This window comes from Gallinula chloropus (assembly GCF_964237585.1).
Source record: "Gallinula chloropus genome assembly, chromosome: 4".
Lineage (NCBI taxonomy): Eukaryota > Metazoa > Chordata > Aves > Gruiformes > Rallidae > Gallinula > Gallinula chloropus.
In genome coordinates this window covers 81,211,972-81,228,393 of record NC_140088.1, presented here as the reverse complement: position 1 = coordinate 81,228,393, position 16,422 = coordinate 81,211,972, and the positions used below count along the sequence as shown (strand labels likewise).

Here is a 16,422-nt window from a genome sequence, read left to right as displayed (position 1 = left end):
ACTGCTACTTTAGCTGTCTTTTGTGTGTTTCCATAAATGTGAATGTTGGAATCAAAATCACGTGCTTAAGATGTTTCACTTCAATTTTGTTCCTGCCTTTCTATCTTCTATCAAACTCAAGGTCAGCCACAGCAAATTGATTTTCAAAGCATTACACTGTTTTCTTCAAGCTGATGACTAACCCTCCCAAGAAGCCTGAACTACAGCAACAGTTCTTCCTCCTTTCCATAAACTGGAATAAAAAAAAATAAACAGCTTAGCCAGAATAATCTTGAGGCTGAATTCGGAAGTCAGAAATAGGAGTGTGTGCCCTTGCTGTTGATCATTAGATTCTACAGACTGAACTGAAAATTGGGGAAAAAAGAAGTAATATTTTGTTCATCTGCTGTTTCCTGTGGAGTGTTTTGTCTTAAAAAGGGGTCTGTTAGAGGGGTCTGTTAGAGGGGTCTGTTATGAGATTGCACATTATTTTACAATCAAAAGTACTAAACACTATTTGAGAAACTGTCAAGATAGATTTTTCTTTTTTATTAAAATATGATAAATAATAAGATCAGGGTCAGAAAAATCACTTAGTTGCTTTGTTATTTGTTTATATATTTATATATTTTATGTATTTACATATTTGTGCAATATGAACTTATCTCACTCTCAATTCTGTTAAAAATCTTTTCACCATGCATTAATTCAATAAAAAACACAGCTCGCTCACTCTACTTTCATGTCAGCATAGATCAAATAATCTAGAAAGGGCCACTCATGAGCTGTTAATGTCTGAATTGTAAGATGAATTTTCCTTGATTCCTGTAAACAAAAATTGATAGAGGCACGAAAAACACACAGCATGACTTCTCGTTTTTAAAGTCCTGAATTTAAGCAAATGGTAAACTAAAATGAGAAATAGTCCATTTATAAAAACACCCAAACAAACCAAACCAAACTCAGACCTTGAAAGTCTGCCAACTTTAGTTGTCAGCAGTTGGTATGCTTTCTGTGTTAGCTGCAGGAATCAGATGGTACCAACACAACTTCAGATGGTGCGCTTTGCTCAATTATTTTGAATATTCAGATTTCATATCTTTGTTCTTTGCATGCACTTTGAACGTTCTGTGTAACACTCCATACACAATTATATTCTTCTAGTTGTTATTGTTCTACAAAAGCCTAAGCACAAAGGCATATTTTTTTTGCAAATGGTCACATAAATTTTGCATGTAGCAACTAGAAACCCAGACTGTGTTGAGTAGAGAGCACCACTGTGTCTGTTAACAGCAATCTTGTTTAATATTCCATCATTACACAGTTAAAAGCAATTGTGTTTGGGTTCTGTCGCTAATGACTATCTCACTAATGAAAACCAACATGAAAGTGCTAAACTTTGTGAATTTTAATTAGGAAAACATAAAAAATTTAAGACATTAAAAATTAGTATAAGTCAAAGAATTTAAAATGTGATTAATTTTTAGCTTTATCAAGTATTTTTACCCAAGAAAAACTTTTTGGAAGATTCTCTTTCCCTTAGAAGTTGTTTTCTACCATGTTATAGTTTGGTTTTGTATAATGGTTATTAATGAGATGGCAGTAATGAAAGAAAAGAATTTTAATTTTACAGGGGCTCAAGTTGTTGATGTTATTGAACATCTGATTCTTCTTCTTTAAGATCAAAACAGGATCATCATAGAAAAACTGGAAAAGAGAAGATTATCAAAGGCAGAAAATGCAGCTTCTACCTCTGGGAGTTGCTACAGAAACAAAAAAACAGAACATCAGCATATGAGTTATTATCATGCCTGGCAAACTCCTACAGTGTTGGGGGTTGTTTAGGATAAAGTTTTAGGTCAGGGAGTCATAGCAGTGCTCATAGCAGGTAGAGTTGCCCAGGAGAGGCCAGCCTATCTCTTCCTAGATGATGGCAAGATATTATTTTCAAGATGAAGTGAAACACCAAGCGACAACAAAATCATTGTTATGTTGATTTCAAGAATAGAAAGTACTAATCAGTTCATCAGATTAAAACAAAAGCAAAGCAAAATGAAAACTCTAGTCAAAAAGACCTTGTAACAGAACACCTTCTCCCAAATATATCTTTCATCAATAATTATTTCATGTTCATACACTGATTAAATGAAACCTACCCTCCTCAACACTGCCTCCTGCATGTGATGCAGGTTTAAAAATTCGTGTTCTCCATGGCCATAGATGGTCCCAACACCACAGCATTCAGCAGTTCAATCTAAGCTCTCTAGGTAGATGCAATACATGATGTAGACCTAGCATGAATACTGTTTTACAGGTTATGTAGAAAATGAGCAGAATCTTTGAGTTTAGATTGTGGGACCACAGAATACCACAAAGGCTGGAATAGCAGCATGGTTTGAATCACTTCCTCAGCAGTCCTAACTGAGATGTAAGATGTATAGAGCGTTAGAATAGATTATTTCTCAAAGATTAAAGCTTTCAATTTCTTGTTTTCATGGAAAAACACAAGCTTAGGAATAAAGGATATGTTGGGGAAATGTGCCAAAACATTTAATGGGAGAGAATTATTGACTCCAAAATCAAGCTTTTGGTTAATATGGACAACACGAATCATTTCACAATAACTTGCTTACAGCAGTTGAAAATGCAGGAAACCCAGAGTCATGGTGTTTATTTGATCAAAGATTTCTGTCTCTCACATACTCACAGAACACTATAGGACCAACAGCTTAAACAGATCAGTATCGTAAGATTATTCCCCAAACCTAGCTTTCAAAAGACTACATGTATTTTAGTCACATTTTAATTTCCTCATATGTCTCTAACAACAAGGATTTGATTAAAATGTTATATGCATTAACCATTTTATTTTGGAGAAAGATACTTACACTTACATGTATTATTTATACTATTGTACACAGGTTCAGCAATTTTCCACATTCTTAGAATACAGCTAACATTTTATTCTATGTCAATATGTCTGTCAGACTTTACTTGCTCACTACCTGTCACATTTTACATCAACAATATCAGAAGACTTCTGCAAGCACACCAGATTGAAACTTGTGTAATTTAGAGTTATATTTAAACTGATCAATTTAAACTGATCAAATATGAGCGAATGAGTTCAAGACACAAGGTAAACACATTCTTATCTGTTTCAACTGGCATCAATGCCTTGAAAATCTTCAGCAACTGTTTCACTATAGCGCACAGGTAACAGGTTGCAGGAGAGTAACTGGAAAAAAACAGTTTGACTTAACTGTGGTGCAGAATCCACAGAACTTTACGCTTATTTCTTATTGAACTAATCTGTGGTGCTCCTGTGGTGATCTTGTCAGGGGAGTATTTCTGTCAAGACCATTGTATACATAGTTCCTTCAAGAGAGAAAAGATGGGATGTAAAGGCATATAAATCTTGCGAGGGTGAGGAAGGAGGAAGAAATATGTTGAGTTAAATATTTAAACATTGTCATAGCATAGATACTCAAACAAAATCACTCCAGTAAAGTTATGTTGATAAAAATTAGGCCATATATATTTATGGATATTCTTTACACTAGTCATCAAATTCATGTGGAAAAAGAAGAATAAGTATAAAGGCAATAAAAGCATTCTTTCTAGGTGAAGGGCTTTTGAACTATTTTTCAAGAAAGATATATGTGAGCTTCAGAGAGCTTTACACACAAATACATTATCCATCATTTTGCTGTTTTCTAGAAACTACAGCACTAACAGAATTCTGTTATATTCCTTTATGAATACACGTGTAGCAATATTAAATAGACATTCAAAAAATGATGCAGATTCAATTCTGTTCAAAATAATGGATAGGTTTAAAGACACAATTAGCAGCAAGTTTGTGCTGCCAGCATGATTGGAAATATACTGATGTCAAATTCTTCAGAAATAGGTACAGTAATTTAGCACATACCTATTCCTATTTACATTTTCCTCATTTTTTTCCTAGATTGTAGTACTGTGCTGCTTCCTCTACACAAGATGAAACTAAGACAATAAAATAAACTCTGCCATGACTTAAAATGTACATAAGCGTTGTAGGGCTGTTACCTTTCAGCGTGGTAATAAAAGAAGGTAATACAGTTCTAATTCTGCTGTGCTTGTGTGCAAGGGCAAATGAATAGTGTAAAGTTGCTGTGCTGACCATAGTTGGCGGTTTAACCTTATGATGTTTTCTGATGGGAAGAAATGCAGCAACTGAACCAGAGGTGTGGCAGTTATGAACCACTGTAGATATTCCTGTAGAGAGTACTCTTGAACAGTAGTTTGAAATAATCTTTATGGTTTTGTACAATTAATTCTATAGCTTGTATTTCCAAATCACTTAATGGTTATCTACTACCATAGCCCTAGATTATTTCACATATAGCAATGCTATCAGGCTATATCAACTTCTAGCATTATCCGAGAAACAAAACAGTATCATTGCCATGTTTATAATAAGGGTAATTCTTTACTAGACGGAAGTTATATCAAATAATACCAAAAGCATGATGGTTGGAATATCTGACCATAAAAACATATATGTGCTTCCTTATAAGTAATCTTACAAGATGTATGAGATAGGACGCTGTACTTTTATTTTACTTTACTTATACATATTTATTAGAAGAACCAAAAGAATAAAAAAAATAAATTCTAATAATCGATTCTGGAGTGAACTATTTCTGCAAAGATTAGGAGGCTTGTAAAATTGTCTTACTGTTGTTTAGTAGCAAAACTATTCCTTTCGGGTTGTTTTAAAGATTAAATTTTACAAAAAAATATCATTACCTTAAGCATGGAACAGAGAAGTTTTCCAGTAGTCGCAGTGCTTTATTGAGTTATCTCACTAGCATATTATATTCTGTGAATGAAATTACTTTTGTATGTATTTGAATGAATATCCCTGGTTTAATAGGTAATTTTTAATATTTGATAAATGTAAAAACTTATATGTAGATGTAGCTAACCTGACCAAAGGAATATCCATACCATTTTATGTTGTACTGAGCAATAAAAGCTGGGGGTAAGGGGGAGGAATGGGAGGAAACATTGGTGGCTAAGGCATGTTACATGTGCTAGTTTGCAGGTGGCTGGGCATCTTCCTGCCAATGGGAATGAGTGAACAAATTCTTTATTGAATTCTTTCTGAATTACTGGGGGAGGGGGGCGAGCAAGTAACTGGGTGGGCATTTACTTGCTGTCCAGGACCAAGACACCACTGTTCCTCAGTAACAACTCAAAAAGAACGGACGATGTCAAATTTAGTGGGAGGAAATGTTTCTAATCAGTCAAACTGAAAATACTTGACATTTCTTATTTAGCTTTTCTTGAACAGTAATGATGCTGCACTTTAACCATATGGCTTAAATTCTGCTCAATGTCTATCTCACTTTTTCTAGTAGAGTTCCCTGGGGAAGGTAGCAGAAAGCCATCACAGCTCTTTCCTGCAGAGAGGGCTTTGAAGTAAAAAACCCCACCAAACTCACAACAAAATAGTGTTGGTTCAGCCTCTAACACAGGAATTGTATAACATCTGGATTATGGTATGCTAGTATGTACCCTGGATGATTGAATGACCTTTTCAGTGTCAGCTACTTGATCAGGAGATATGTTAAATTTTCTCTTTTTAATGTTTCTTATAGGAGCACGTTTAATCCCAGGGAAAGACACATATGTCTATGGAGGAAACAATAGCCTTTTACTCTATTATTAACTCAAAACTGACGTGTTTGTTCTTTATTTGAAAATTTACCATAGAGGAACAGTTAATATTAGTGTGTGATACAGTAATTACTACCTTGGTTCTGAAGACCAAATCCTATCATCCTTTTCATTTTTCACTAAAAGGGAAATTCCAGTCAGTAATGTAACTGACCGTTTTGCTTATTTTGATCGTTGTTCCTAACAATAATCAGGTTGGGCTTTAAAAAGCAGGTGAGCAGCAATACTCAGGTTGCTTTGTCTGACTGAGAATTAATCTAGCCCTTTGTGATTTTCAGCAAGATGTATTTCAAATAAGCATTAAAATGTGTGAAAGGTTGTTCAAACTACGACCTTTTCAAAACTGCTGTCACTGTGATGCACGGTTCCTGCTCTTGGTGACACTAGGTGACACATTTGACAGAATAGACAGTTGCCTGCTGTGCTACAATTGAGAAGCAATCAACCATTTGAATAAAGGTCCATGTATCTGTGATGAGGCAAACATGTCATTTCCCACTTTGTTTTAGAGAATACACTGCCACTGGTTTGATGTTAAGTGAATATTTTTCTAAAGACAAAGACAATATGTGGGAAAGAAAAACACAGTTAATGCTAAGTGCAACTAAGGATTTAATTGAAAGTAATGAATTCCTGGTTTGAAACTGTTCAAAGGACATCAGTCTATATTTACACTAAGACCCAGCGGCGCTCTTATTCCAAATCTGTTTAACTGTCTGTTTCAGATCTGTATGTGTTTTCCATTCTCCTGTATAAGGCAAATAGTGGTTTTTGAGCCTACAGATAGTTCTGAAAATTTTATGCTCACCTGTCAAATGTAAAGAGTTTGATCAATGGATGGGATTTTTTCAAGGCTTAGTGTAGTGCCAGAAGATTGGCTCCCACGAGTGAAAGAGATTTTGGCAGCCCTTTCTTGGTTCCCGTGAACATGTGAACAGTCCTAGCCAGGCAAGTAACATCACCTGAGGGAATCTGCAGACCCTTGGGCTATCAGGTTGCATACAAGACCCTGCTATCTAGGCCCAGGGTACAGCTCGTGAGCATTGCCCCACAGCACTTTGGTGGCAAAACTGATACTGCCAAAAGCAGGATGCTGCTCAAGAGGAAAGGCTGTTGTAGTTTTCAAATTCTGATATTAAAACAGATGCTAAACATCCTGTGAGTGAGTCAGGAAGGCAGGAATTCACAGAAAGACTTCTTAGTTGTAGGAACAGAGTGCTGAGCCTCATGGTGCAGGGTGGGGAAACCACCAGAAACTGCCCTGGAAGAGCTAGTGGAAGAGCTCAGCTGTTTCAGACCAACAGATGCACTCTTTTGGGATGTTTCAGTATTTCAGGTTACTAGCTGGGTATGTAACACTTAGCAAATCATCTTGGTATTACAGGGTTTTTCTTCTCCCTTTACTCACTGTGGTTTTGCATATTTATTCCTTTAGAAGTGTGGCACTTTCTCCTATTTTGTTCCTAATTTGTCTTTAGAAGCCAATAGGAAAGTAATTGTGTTCAAATACGCAGGACAAACATTCTCCAAAGTGTATTTAGTTTGACTATTAAGATAAAAAAATGTGCAGTCATAATAAGTGTACCTATTTGTGTTAGTCCTCACTGATAAATGTTAAGCACACCAGAAGATTTCAATCAGACTCTAAGCAGGTGCAAGTCCTTACAGTATTTCCCAGTCACTCTACAAAGGGGATGGAAGGGAGGGGATTTTTTTTATTATTTGGGTATGAGTTGGGTAGGGGAGAGGGTTAAGGGGTAAGAATAGAGGAAAGACCTGGTCAAAAATGGATTGCAGGTAAATTAACCTTATATAAAGTGCTCTACCTTTACTTGGTTTACACTGAAGGAAAATAAGGAGAGTGCACTCGTGGTTAGCCATGTGTATGAGTTACTGATGTGTGGGAGCAGGGCTTGGGCATGAGCTGAAAGTGGCTGTCCCACTCCTATGTGTTGTGGTGTTTGCTTTGGGCTCTTCCTTTTTTTTTCCCTGCTACCCTATTTTTGAACTTGTTGTGCCTCTGTCTCCCGGAAACTTTGAAAAGATCCAAATTTTTGCTTTCAATGACAGCTATGGCTAGTGTAGTTATGGAGAAGACCCTGTGACAAGGAACTATTTGACAGAGCTATTAAGAGGAACTTTTTCTGGTGTGGAAATGGTAATGGCTCACTCTCATTCCAGCTTCTTCAAAGTTCCAGAGAGGAAGAATAGTTTTTTTAACAAAAGTATATTTCTGCCCCTGAATGTTTTTAACAGGTCAGATGTGCAAGTATTTCTCACTTCTAAATCATTAGAAGATAGAGATTGAAGTAAATCTTGCATTACTTTAACTCTGTGTAATTGAACCCTGTATTTTTAATCCTACTTTGTAGTTTAAAACTATCTCTCACTTTTTTTTTTCTTTTTAGTGAGTGAATATGTGCAGGCATTTTGTTGTGGTTAATTAAAGTGATGTAGCACATTCTTGTGCCTATTTATTGGTCATCTTTTGAGGTTTTTTTGGTTTGTGTCTCATCTTACCATTATAAGGTTATACCTTAACAATACAGACTGTTCATCTGTAATTCTATGTGCTATTGAACTCTTCCTAAGAAAAATTATTCACATGATCAGCCTTTTGTGACTACTCTTCCACCTTTATGATTTGGTATCTATTCCAGGTGACTTTTCTCTAATTTTTTTCATAGTCATTGTACTCAATCTCTATGACTGTGTTTGAATTGCTACTACAATGATTTTTCTTGTAGTGAAGAACTGTAGCTTTAATATTTTTGTTGTGCATGACATTATTTTTTTTCATACCTGTAATGTGACAAATCTTAATCCTTTCTCCTTTACAAAACTTAATTTAGACAAGCAGGTGGCTTTTTGTTTCTGATAAGAGGATTGACTTTTGGACTTAACTATCGTACTTTTGGGGTTTTATTCATAACTTTTTACTGTGAAGTCATGAAAAATGCTGCTATGTAAGTAATTTTTCTCAGCTATAATTTCTTGCCATAGTTCCCTATTCCTCTTGTGTCTGTCTTCTACCTCCACTGCTGCATGTAGACAAAGAACTTGAGAATGTGCAGGAAAGCTCAAATTATTTTTTTTTTTTGCCTTTCTTTACTTATACCTAAGCTTCTAGACAAATTGAGGGGGAAAAGTTAAATGAGAAGACATAAGAAAGGAGTTTCAAGTGGAAAGACAGGAGACCTCTGATCTTTGAAAAGAACGTGAGAATAGACTATCTTTCAGTCTGTGTCTTTAAAAATCAGAGTTTCAAAGGTGATTTTTGAAGCTCTGGGGTTATATTTCATTCTGTGTTTATGAGCTTCATGTTGTAGTTATTGGTATGAAAGGCTTTAAATTGAAGATGTTCTATAACCATCAAGAGTAAGTCAGTCACAGAAAAAGATAAGTGAGCAAGCATGGAATATGTATTCATGTTCTTGTAACTTTTAGAATTTATGTGTCTGTCTATAGTTTATAGAAGGCACATATTTAAAATTGCTTTGCATGCAAATCCATGACCACAAACAAGGTTTCACTCCAAACCACCTCCCTGCCCCAGAAAACCGTATTCCATAGGTCCTGTCCCTTCAGAAAAAGCTGTGAAATAGAAATTCCTAGTAGTGTGCCCAAATGTTTGGCTAAACTGACAAAAAATTCATAACTTTTATTTCCTCAAACATTCTACTGTGTCCTTTGCCTAAATTATTCCTTAAAAATAATAAATTCGCAGCCAAAATAAAATGTTAAATTACTGAAGAGGTTTATATATCAAGAGTGCTGGATAATGGCTAATACGGATTTAGTGTCATATTCAGCCCATGTAATTACAAGCTGTTCTTGCTGCTGATACCAAATTTGTCCAAGAACTACTGTTAAAATACAAGCGCTTAAAAAAAAAAAAAAAAGAGAAAACGTTTAGAGCTTTGTTAATATTTATGAGCAGATTCAGTTCATGCTGAGGTCATGCTCAGTGTTAATGCCCTACCAGTGTTAATGGCATGTGGTGATCAATCTTCTTTTCCTCTTTTCTTTTTTTTCCTTTCTTCTCCCCTCTGCTCTTCCTGAGATATTTCTGCTTCATGTGAAACTTAAGGTTACACTGAACGCTTGCTGATATTAGGATTCCAGTCTTGGTCATAACATAGTGAGCAGTTGTAGGACTGGAATTGTCATTTAACCCTTTTCAATAAAAGGAGGAACGGGACTGTTGACTCCCAAAATCAGTTATTTGTACACAAAATATCAATGTATTGTCTCAAAAAGTAGCTGCCACTTTGTTTTAGATGACATGTGAATAGTGCTGCAAGTTATGATAGAAGTCATGAATGCAAATTATATTTAGGGAAATAAAATAAAAAGTCTGAATGATGATTCACACTCTCATGAATTTCCAGAGTTTCCACGTGCAATGTTTAGCTAAAGTGATTAAAGGAAAAAGTCTATATTCCTATGAGTCTTTTGAATGCTAAAACATCCCAAATGCTATTGAACTGGCCTTTAGCTCAAAACTATATTAAAACTTTTCTTAGGAAAAAAGCCAAAGCAACTTTGCTTTCTCATTAAAAACAAACCCAAACCCTCCTTTCTTTGTTCTTTTTTTGAAACCTTTAAACAGAAAAAAGTAAGAATCTGAAAAAAACTGCTTGACTTTTTTGGCTGTTTTAGGCATAATACATTATTAATGATATTTCCTACAATGTGTGGGTGGGGTTTTTTTACTTAAGTCAGGAAACATTTAAGTTACCATAGTCTTCCAAATTGAAAAAAGTGCATTTAGTTTTCCATAGTAATATAGACCCTCTCAGAATGCACAGGTGTTACTTTTTTTTATTGGCTGAAAATTCTGGAATATGCTAACATAGCTAATATGGAGACACACTTTTCTATCATTGTGTTGTGACACTTGACAAGTGGAGATTTAGATATCATCACATAAGCTGGAAAAAGATTATCATTCATGGGTAGGTTATTTGTCATCCTGATTTACTTGTTTTCAGTTTCCTAATATTCAGTATTCTGGGTTGATTATCTTCTCTACAAAGTTACTGGATTAGGTCCAAATTTAAGAACCTAAGCCCAACTTGGACTAGTTTGCGTTCTAAATCTAAATGCTTAGATAGAATACCCTTCAGAAAAACTTGGTAGTTTTTTTGGTTTACAACTTGCAGGGGAAGTGGTGGCCATGGTCTTGTGAATGGGTGTTGCATTCAGTAGATGCTGGGATTAAAAAAAACCCAAAACACAACCCCAAACAACCAAATGTTATTTGCAGTTGTTTGTTCTGTTGCAACACCTATTCAGGTCAAAGAAAAAAATTGCAGCAAAGGCAACTGCATGTGCTCTGCAACTTTCCTAACTTGTTCTCATCCTCTACAATAAAGTCAGTATTTTGAACTACCTGATGGAGATTAAATCCATGCCACTGTGTAAACTTGCTTCCTGTTGTTAGTCTTAAAATTCCTAGATTTCTTTGTCACTAGCTTATTTTAAAAACAGTAAAAAAAATACTCATGTAACTTATTGTTATCTCTTGGTAGTTATTTAATGTTTATTTACATTTCAGAATTTAGTACACTTTTACTTAAAGTTTATATCAGTCGTGTTTGTGAACATTTAGTCACCTTATTTGAGATTGCATGGGCTATGTTTATTTCTTTGCTACGAATGATCTGGTAACAACCAATTGGAATTTTCAAGAATGAACACTTAAACTGTTTCTTGCTTAAATATGTACTATAAATCACTTGAAACACTGCCTAGCTGCTCCTTCTCATCAAATACATTAGAAGATATGCAACTTCCTAAATTAAAAATAGTACAGAACAGTGTTTGTTAAATGTGCTGGAGACGTTAACAATAGCTGAACTTAAGGGAAAGCCTGAAGAAAGAATCCCGCCTCCATTCAGGTCAATGGGAATTTTACTACTGATTTCAACAGGAAGAGATGTGTACACAGTGATGTATGCAAATATATGTATTGTTTTGATATACTTAATGGTATAAAATGGAGACATTTATAAAACATTTCATAATGAAGTAATATAGTTTTTCATTAGGGCAAAAAGCTTGCTTGTTTATTGATGTACTTGATCCGTATATGCTGACATATACCAATATTATAAATATCAGTATGTATTATGCAAATCATTCTACCTCATCTGAAAGTAGCTATTTTGCATTCAGGCATCAGATTCAATTATAGTACCAAAATGAAGTCCCAAGTGAAGTCTTAAATCGGTTTCTCCTTTCACAGCAATATACAGCACAGTGTGTTGTTGAGTCACCATATACCTCGCAGTATTTCAGAGCAGTTGTCAGATTGAGATCTTTATCTTCCAATTCAGAAAGCAGAAATAATAATGATTTATGGACTCTTGCTAGAAGTCCTGTAATTCTGTAATGTGTCTACATGACCTGTGCTGTAAAGTACTCTTGGACATTGCAAGACTTTATTAGAGGTTAGTGGTAGTAGGACAAAATTTGATTTACATTTATTTCTGTCAGTTTATGTCCTTTGCCTCTATATAGTGATGACACATTGGCACAAGGAGTAATATTCTCAAAATCTCAAAACCATTTGATCCATGTGTATAAAATCGCTTTAATTTAGTTGAGAGATACAACATCTGAGGCTAATGTGTACTCCTCTCAACTTTGTGCTCAAATTGTTATAATACAGCAAAAGGTTTTTTCATAATAAAGCCAAACTTCATGATTGGCTGCTTTCTGGGGTACATTTTTCTGTACAAAGTTTGTGCTGTGTGAGAAACTGAAGAATTAACACACTCTTGTCTTGAGCCTAATAGTCCTGTAGGCTTAAGAAAAAAAAAAATTGTAAGAGTTTGCTTCTGTCACTGAAGTGAGAAAACAAGTTTTTAATGGTTAGAAGCAATGTATGTCAGACTCTGGTATTGCCACATTAGCTCTTCATTACAGGAAATGAATCCAGTACTACCTAATTATGTATTGCCATTTGTATGTACTGTTTTCTTTAATGATGCAGCCAAGTGTCATTCAGCTTGGCTGTGAGGGTGAGGAAAGTATTGGAAGGAGTTAAAATGCTAGATGCATATAGTATTTGGGAATCAAGTTCTTGTTTGTTCTGGAGATTAGAAGCGTACAGCAAGATAATAAAATCAAGGAATTGCGAAGGGTAATGTGTATTCCCACATCTGGAGACATTTTAATATTTTTATATTTATTTTATGAAAATAATATGCTGTTAGAGCACATACATAATTGATATTTTGGTAATTGTAACTGACAGTTCTATGTGTTTTGTTTTTTTTTCTTGTTGTACCATTGCCCTTGACAGGAAGTGACTGCGTAGTTAGTTCTGTAGCAGCCAAGATAGAAACTGAGGATATACTAGGGATGTATTACTGTACACTTCACCTTTCACCTAGAGATGTCCTACTGACCACAGTGGGTAGTCCTGTGAGAAGCACAAAGTTGGTCTCAGTGATTCTGATGTGTCCCTTCCAACTTGAAATATTCTGTGATCCAAATTCTAGAGAATACAGTTTTCTATTACATGTAATAGCATAGCAATCTTAAGGTGACAAACTTTAATATACATTTTAAAAAGACATGACTTACTCTTGCTTTTGGGATAAAGAGTAAATATTTTCTTTTTACTAGATGTTGGTCTTAATTGCAGTTAACCTAACATGTGACAATGAGTCAAATTATACCTAGTCATGGTAATGAGATTATATTAGCCAAAGATGTGACAGGTGATATTCCCACATAATTTAGATGATACAATCCTTTTTGTATTGTGCATGCATTTAAACAAAATATAACTAATACCTGAAAACTACTTTTTAATTTTTTTTTTTTTTAGGATATGTGAGTCAAGATGGCCATTTTGGATCATGTGAGAACAAGTACTGTGGTCTGGGTAGGCACTGTGTTGTGAACAGGGAGACTGGCCAAGCTGAGTGTCTATGCATGGAGCACTGCAAGCCGCATTACAAGCCCGTGTGTGGTTCTGACGGAGAATTCTATCAAAACCATTGTGAAGTGCACAGGGCAGCATGTCTGAAGAAGCAGAAGGTCACCATTGTGCACAATGAGGATTGTTTCTTCAAAGGTAAGCATGGCTGAAAAATACCTAGAATATTGCTGTCAGGTACGTGTTTTCAAGCAGCTCAATTAAAGCTCTATAGAGGCTGCACTGAGTGTACAGTGAATAAATGACTCAAAGTTAATACAGTAAGTGTCTCATTCCACAGGTACCTTATGGATTTCTTTTTTTTTTTTTCTAATTTATACTCAGTGCTCTGGCAATCACTGCTTTTTAAACTGAATAAATCAGTCGTCTCTTGGAAATCAATCCATGACAGCTTGTCTTACCAGTATGAATATTGACTTCGTTCATCTGAATGTATTTACAGGCACAATGAATATGGATTTCTTTAACAGGAAAAACAGAACTGAGGTTTTCAGAGAGATTTTGTAAGGCTGCAGGACCTAAGCTTGTATTTGGGTTTTAATTGATAGACCAGCAGCTTGTTCATGACTTAATGGGTCTTCCTCACTTTGAATTTGGACTATGCAGAGTATACTTGAATATTTAACAAAGCATGCAAATGTAGCTACTTTTTAATCTTCTGAATGCTGAGATGCACGTTGTGTTAAGCATCTTATGCTTAGGATGTCAACGAATGCAACTTGCTCTTTTTTTTATGTAATTTGAGCACATGTTGCAAGTTTCTGGAAGTCTGCCAAGAGGGACCTTGATTTTTGAGCACTCTGACAGATTGGCAGCCTGGTTTTGCTGGTTAAAACAGGTAGATCGCTTTTGGGGGTATCTGTTTAAGGTCATTTTTAATGATTACTGGTTTTGTTAATATGTATTGTGCATATAGTTATATTCTTAGTCTACTAAAATATTTCTGTTAAATGAAGTTCAGCTTTGGGGAACATTAAGTTATCATATTCCACTTATTGTGAAAATTCTGATTTTTGTAAGGAATGGTTTGTGCAATGACAAAACATAAACGTGCCTGTCTTGTGTCTTAATCACAGTCTCTTTTAAAATATAGGAACAATGTAGCTTTAAACTAGGTTAAAGAACTCATTTTTTTGGATGCAGTACTGTGATAGAACAAATAACAGTAACAAACTAAAATGTTCAAATTTATGGAGCTAATTTCAGTTCTTCAGTGTGCTATATACAATACAAATAAATTCAGAACATGTTTGTGAAAAAAGTGTTTCTAAGGGGGAAAAATGTAGTGAGATTTATTTACTGAAATAGAAAATGAAACAGTATTTTAGCTGGAAATATTCAAATGCTGCCTAGAGTTTTGTTGGCTCATCTTTGTTTTAAACTTACCATATTGGTTTCATATCTATTGTAGTGGACAATAGAATATCTGAATGGTGTTCAACTTCAGACAGTTACTGTAGATGTTGGAATTCAAAAGAAAAACTTTTATTGGTGTCAGTCTTCAGGAAAGAACTAGGGTATCCATGTAAATTGTTATGAGCTGTCTTCTGAAAACTGTTATTTATCACAATACACAAATTAATTTGTGCACTGTAACTAGAGGCCTACAAACAGTGTAAAGTACTACATTTTCTCTCATCTTTATCATGTTGACTTCAGTAGTGTCAAACAGGTGAGACGGTTATTTTCCTTTATTTAGTATTTGTGTGCCTTATCAATCTCAGTTTCTACTTGAACTTCAGGACATTCATTGCTATGGTTCAGCATAGTGAAAAAGCATTGTTGCCATCCATGACTGTTGAGTATGTCTTCCAGCATCCACTATAGCTATATGGTAAAGGAACCAGAAGATCATTTTCATATAACTCCTTCCTTTTCCCAAACACTTTGGAGCTAGCCACTGGCAGATGCCTTCGGCAGGGCTGTAGTCCTGCCAGTTACTGGGTCAAAAATATTAAACTAATAGGAAAAATCCCTCAACAGTGAGACTCCTTATAGAGGTGAACCCCATTACTATGGATGGCATTAGAAGGGCACTGCCACATGTCCTTGGTAGTTTAGCTGTCACCCTCAAGCACAAGTGACTGCATTTCAATGAGCTGCTTCTGAGTCCAGAAAAATTAAAAAAAAAATCTTACATTCAGACAACCAATATTCTGAGCATTGTATTTAGTTTTTCAGTAAAGACTAACCTGAACTGGAGGGGTGGGAAGGCAAAGAGTTTCAGTATGCCAGTGAAATACTGCTACATGATGTGGCAGTCACAGACAATGACTGAATTTGATGACTGAAATTTTTTTGTCTTCTATTTTATTACAAATCAGTTGATTGTCAGATCAAACAACTGTGTGCTTTGTCACTGGATTTATTCTTTTTTTTTGGGAGGGGGGGGTGGGATATATTTCTTCATGAATAAATGTTAACCTTTACATAGATTGGTAATTGAGCTCAAGATGGAGAACCTGAGAAACACACCTTATTTGAAAGAGTAAGCTTACCAGAAAGCATTTTTATATTCTGTGTATGAAGAACAAACTTTTATAAGCAAATTCTCTATATATCTGATTAGCATTACAATAGCAGCTGAGTAGCTATAATTATTTAAATAATACATCTTGTAACCTAAATCTTTATAGTTCATCTCAAACATCATGAGGTCTGCTTAACAGTTTGAAAATTGCCCTTTTAAACACGTAAATGATGAGTAGAGTTAAAGGTTTCACTTGCTAAAGGAAAGAGCTCTTTGGTTTATGTGTTGCAAC

The 16,422-nt window shown here is 35.2% G+C and overlaps 1 protein-coding gene across 1 annotated transcript in view; it reads left to right on the top strand.

The window, feature by feature from the left end:
- FSTL5 (follistatin like 5) overlaps positions 1 to 16,422 on the top strand; it is a gene marked incomplete at both ends in the record, with an annotated part of 247,105 nt that overhangs the window by 52,615 nt on the left and 178,068 nt on the right. The window contains one exon of the mRNA XM_084263325.1: positions 13,550 to 13,798. Coding sequence (XP_084119451.1) covers positions 13,550 to 13,798 — 249 coding nt within the window. The remainder of the gene's footprint in view (positions 1 to 13,549; positions 13,799 to 16,422) is intronic.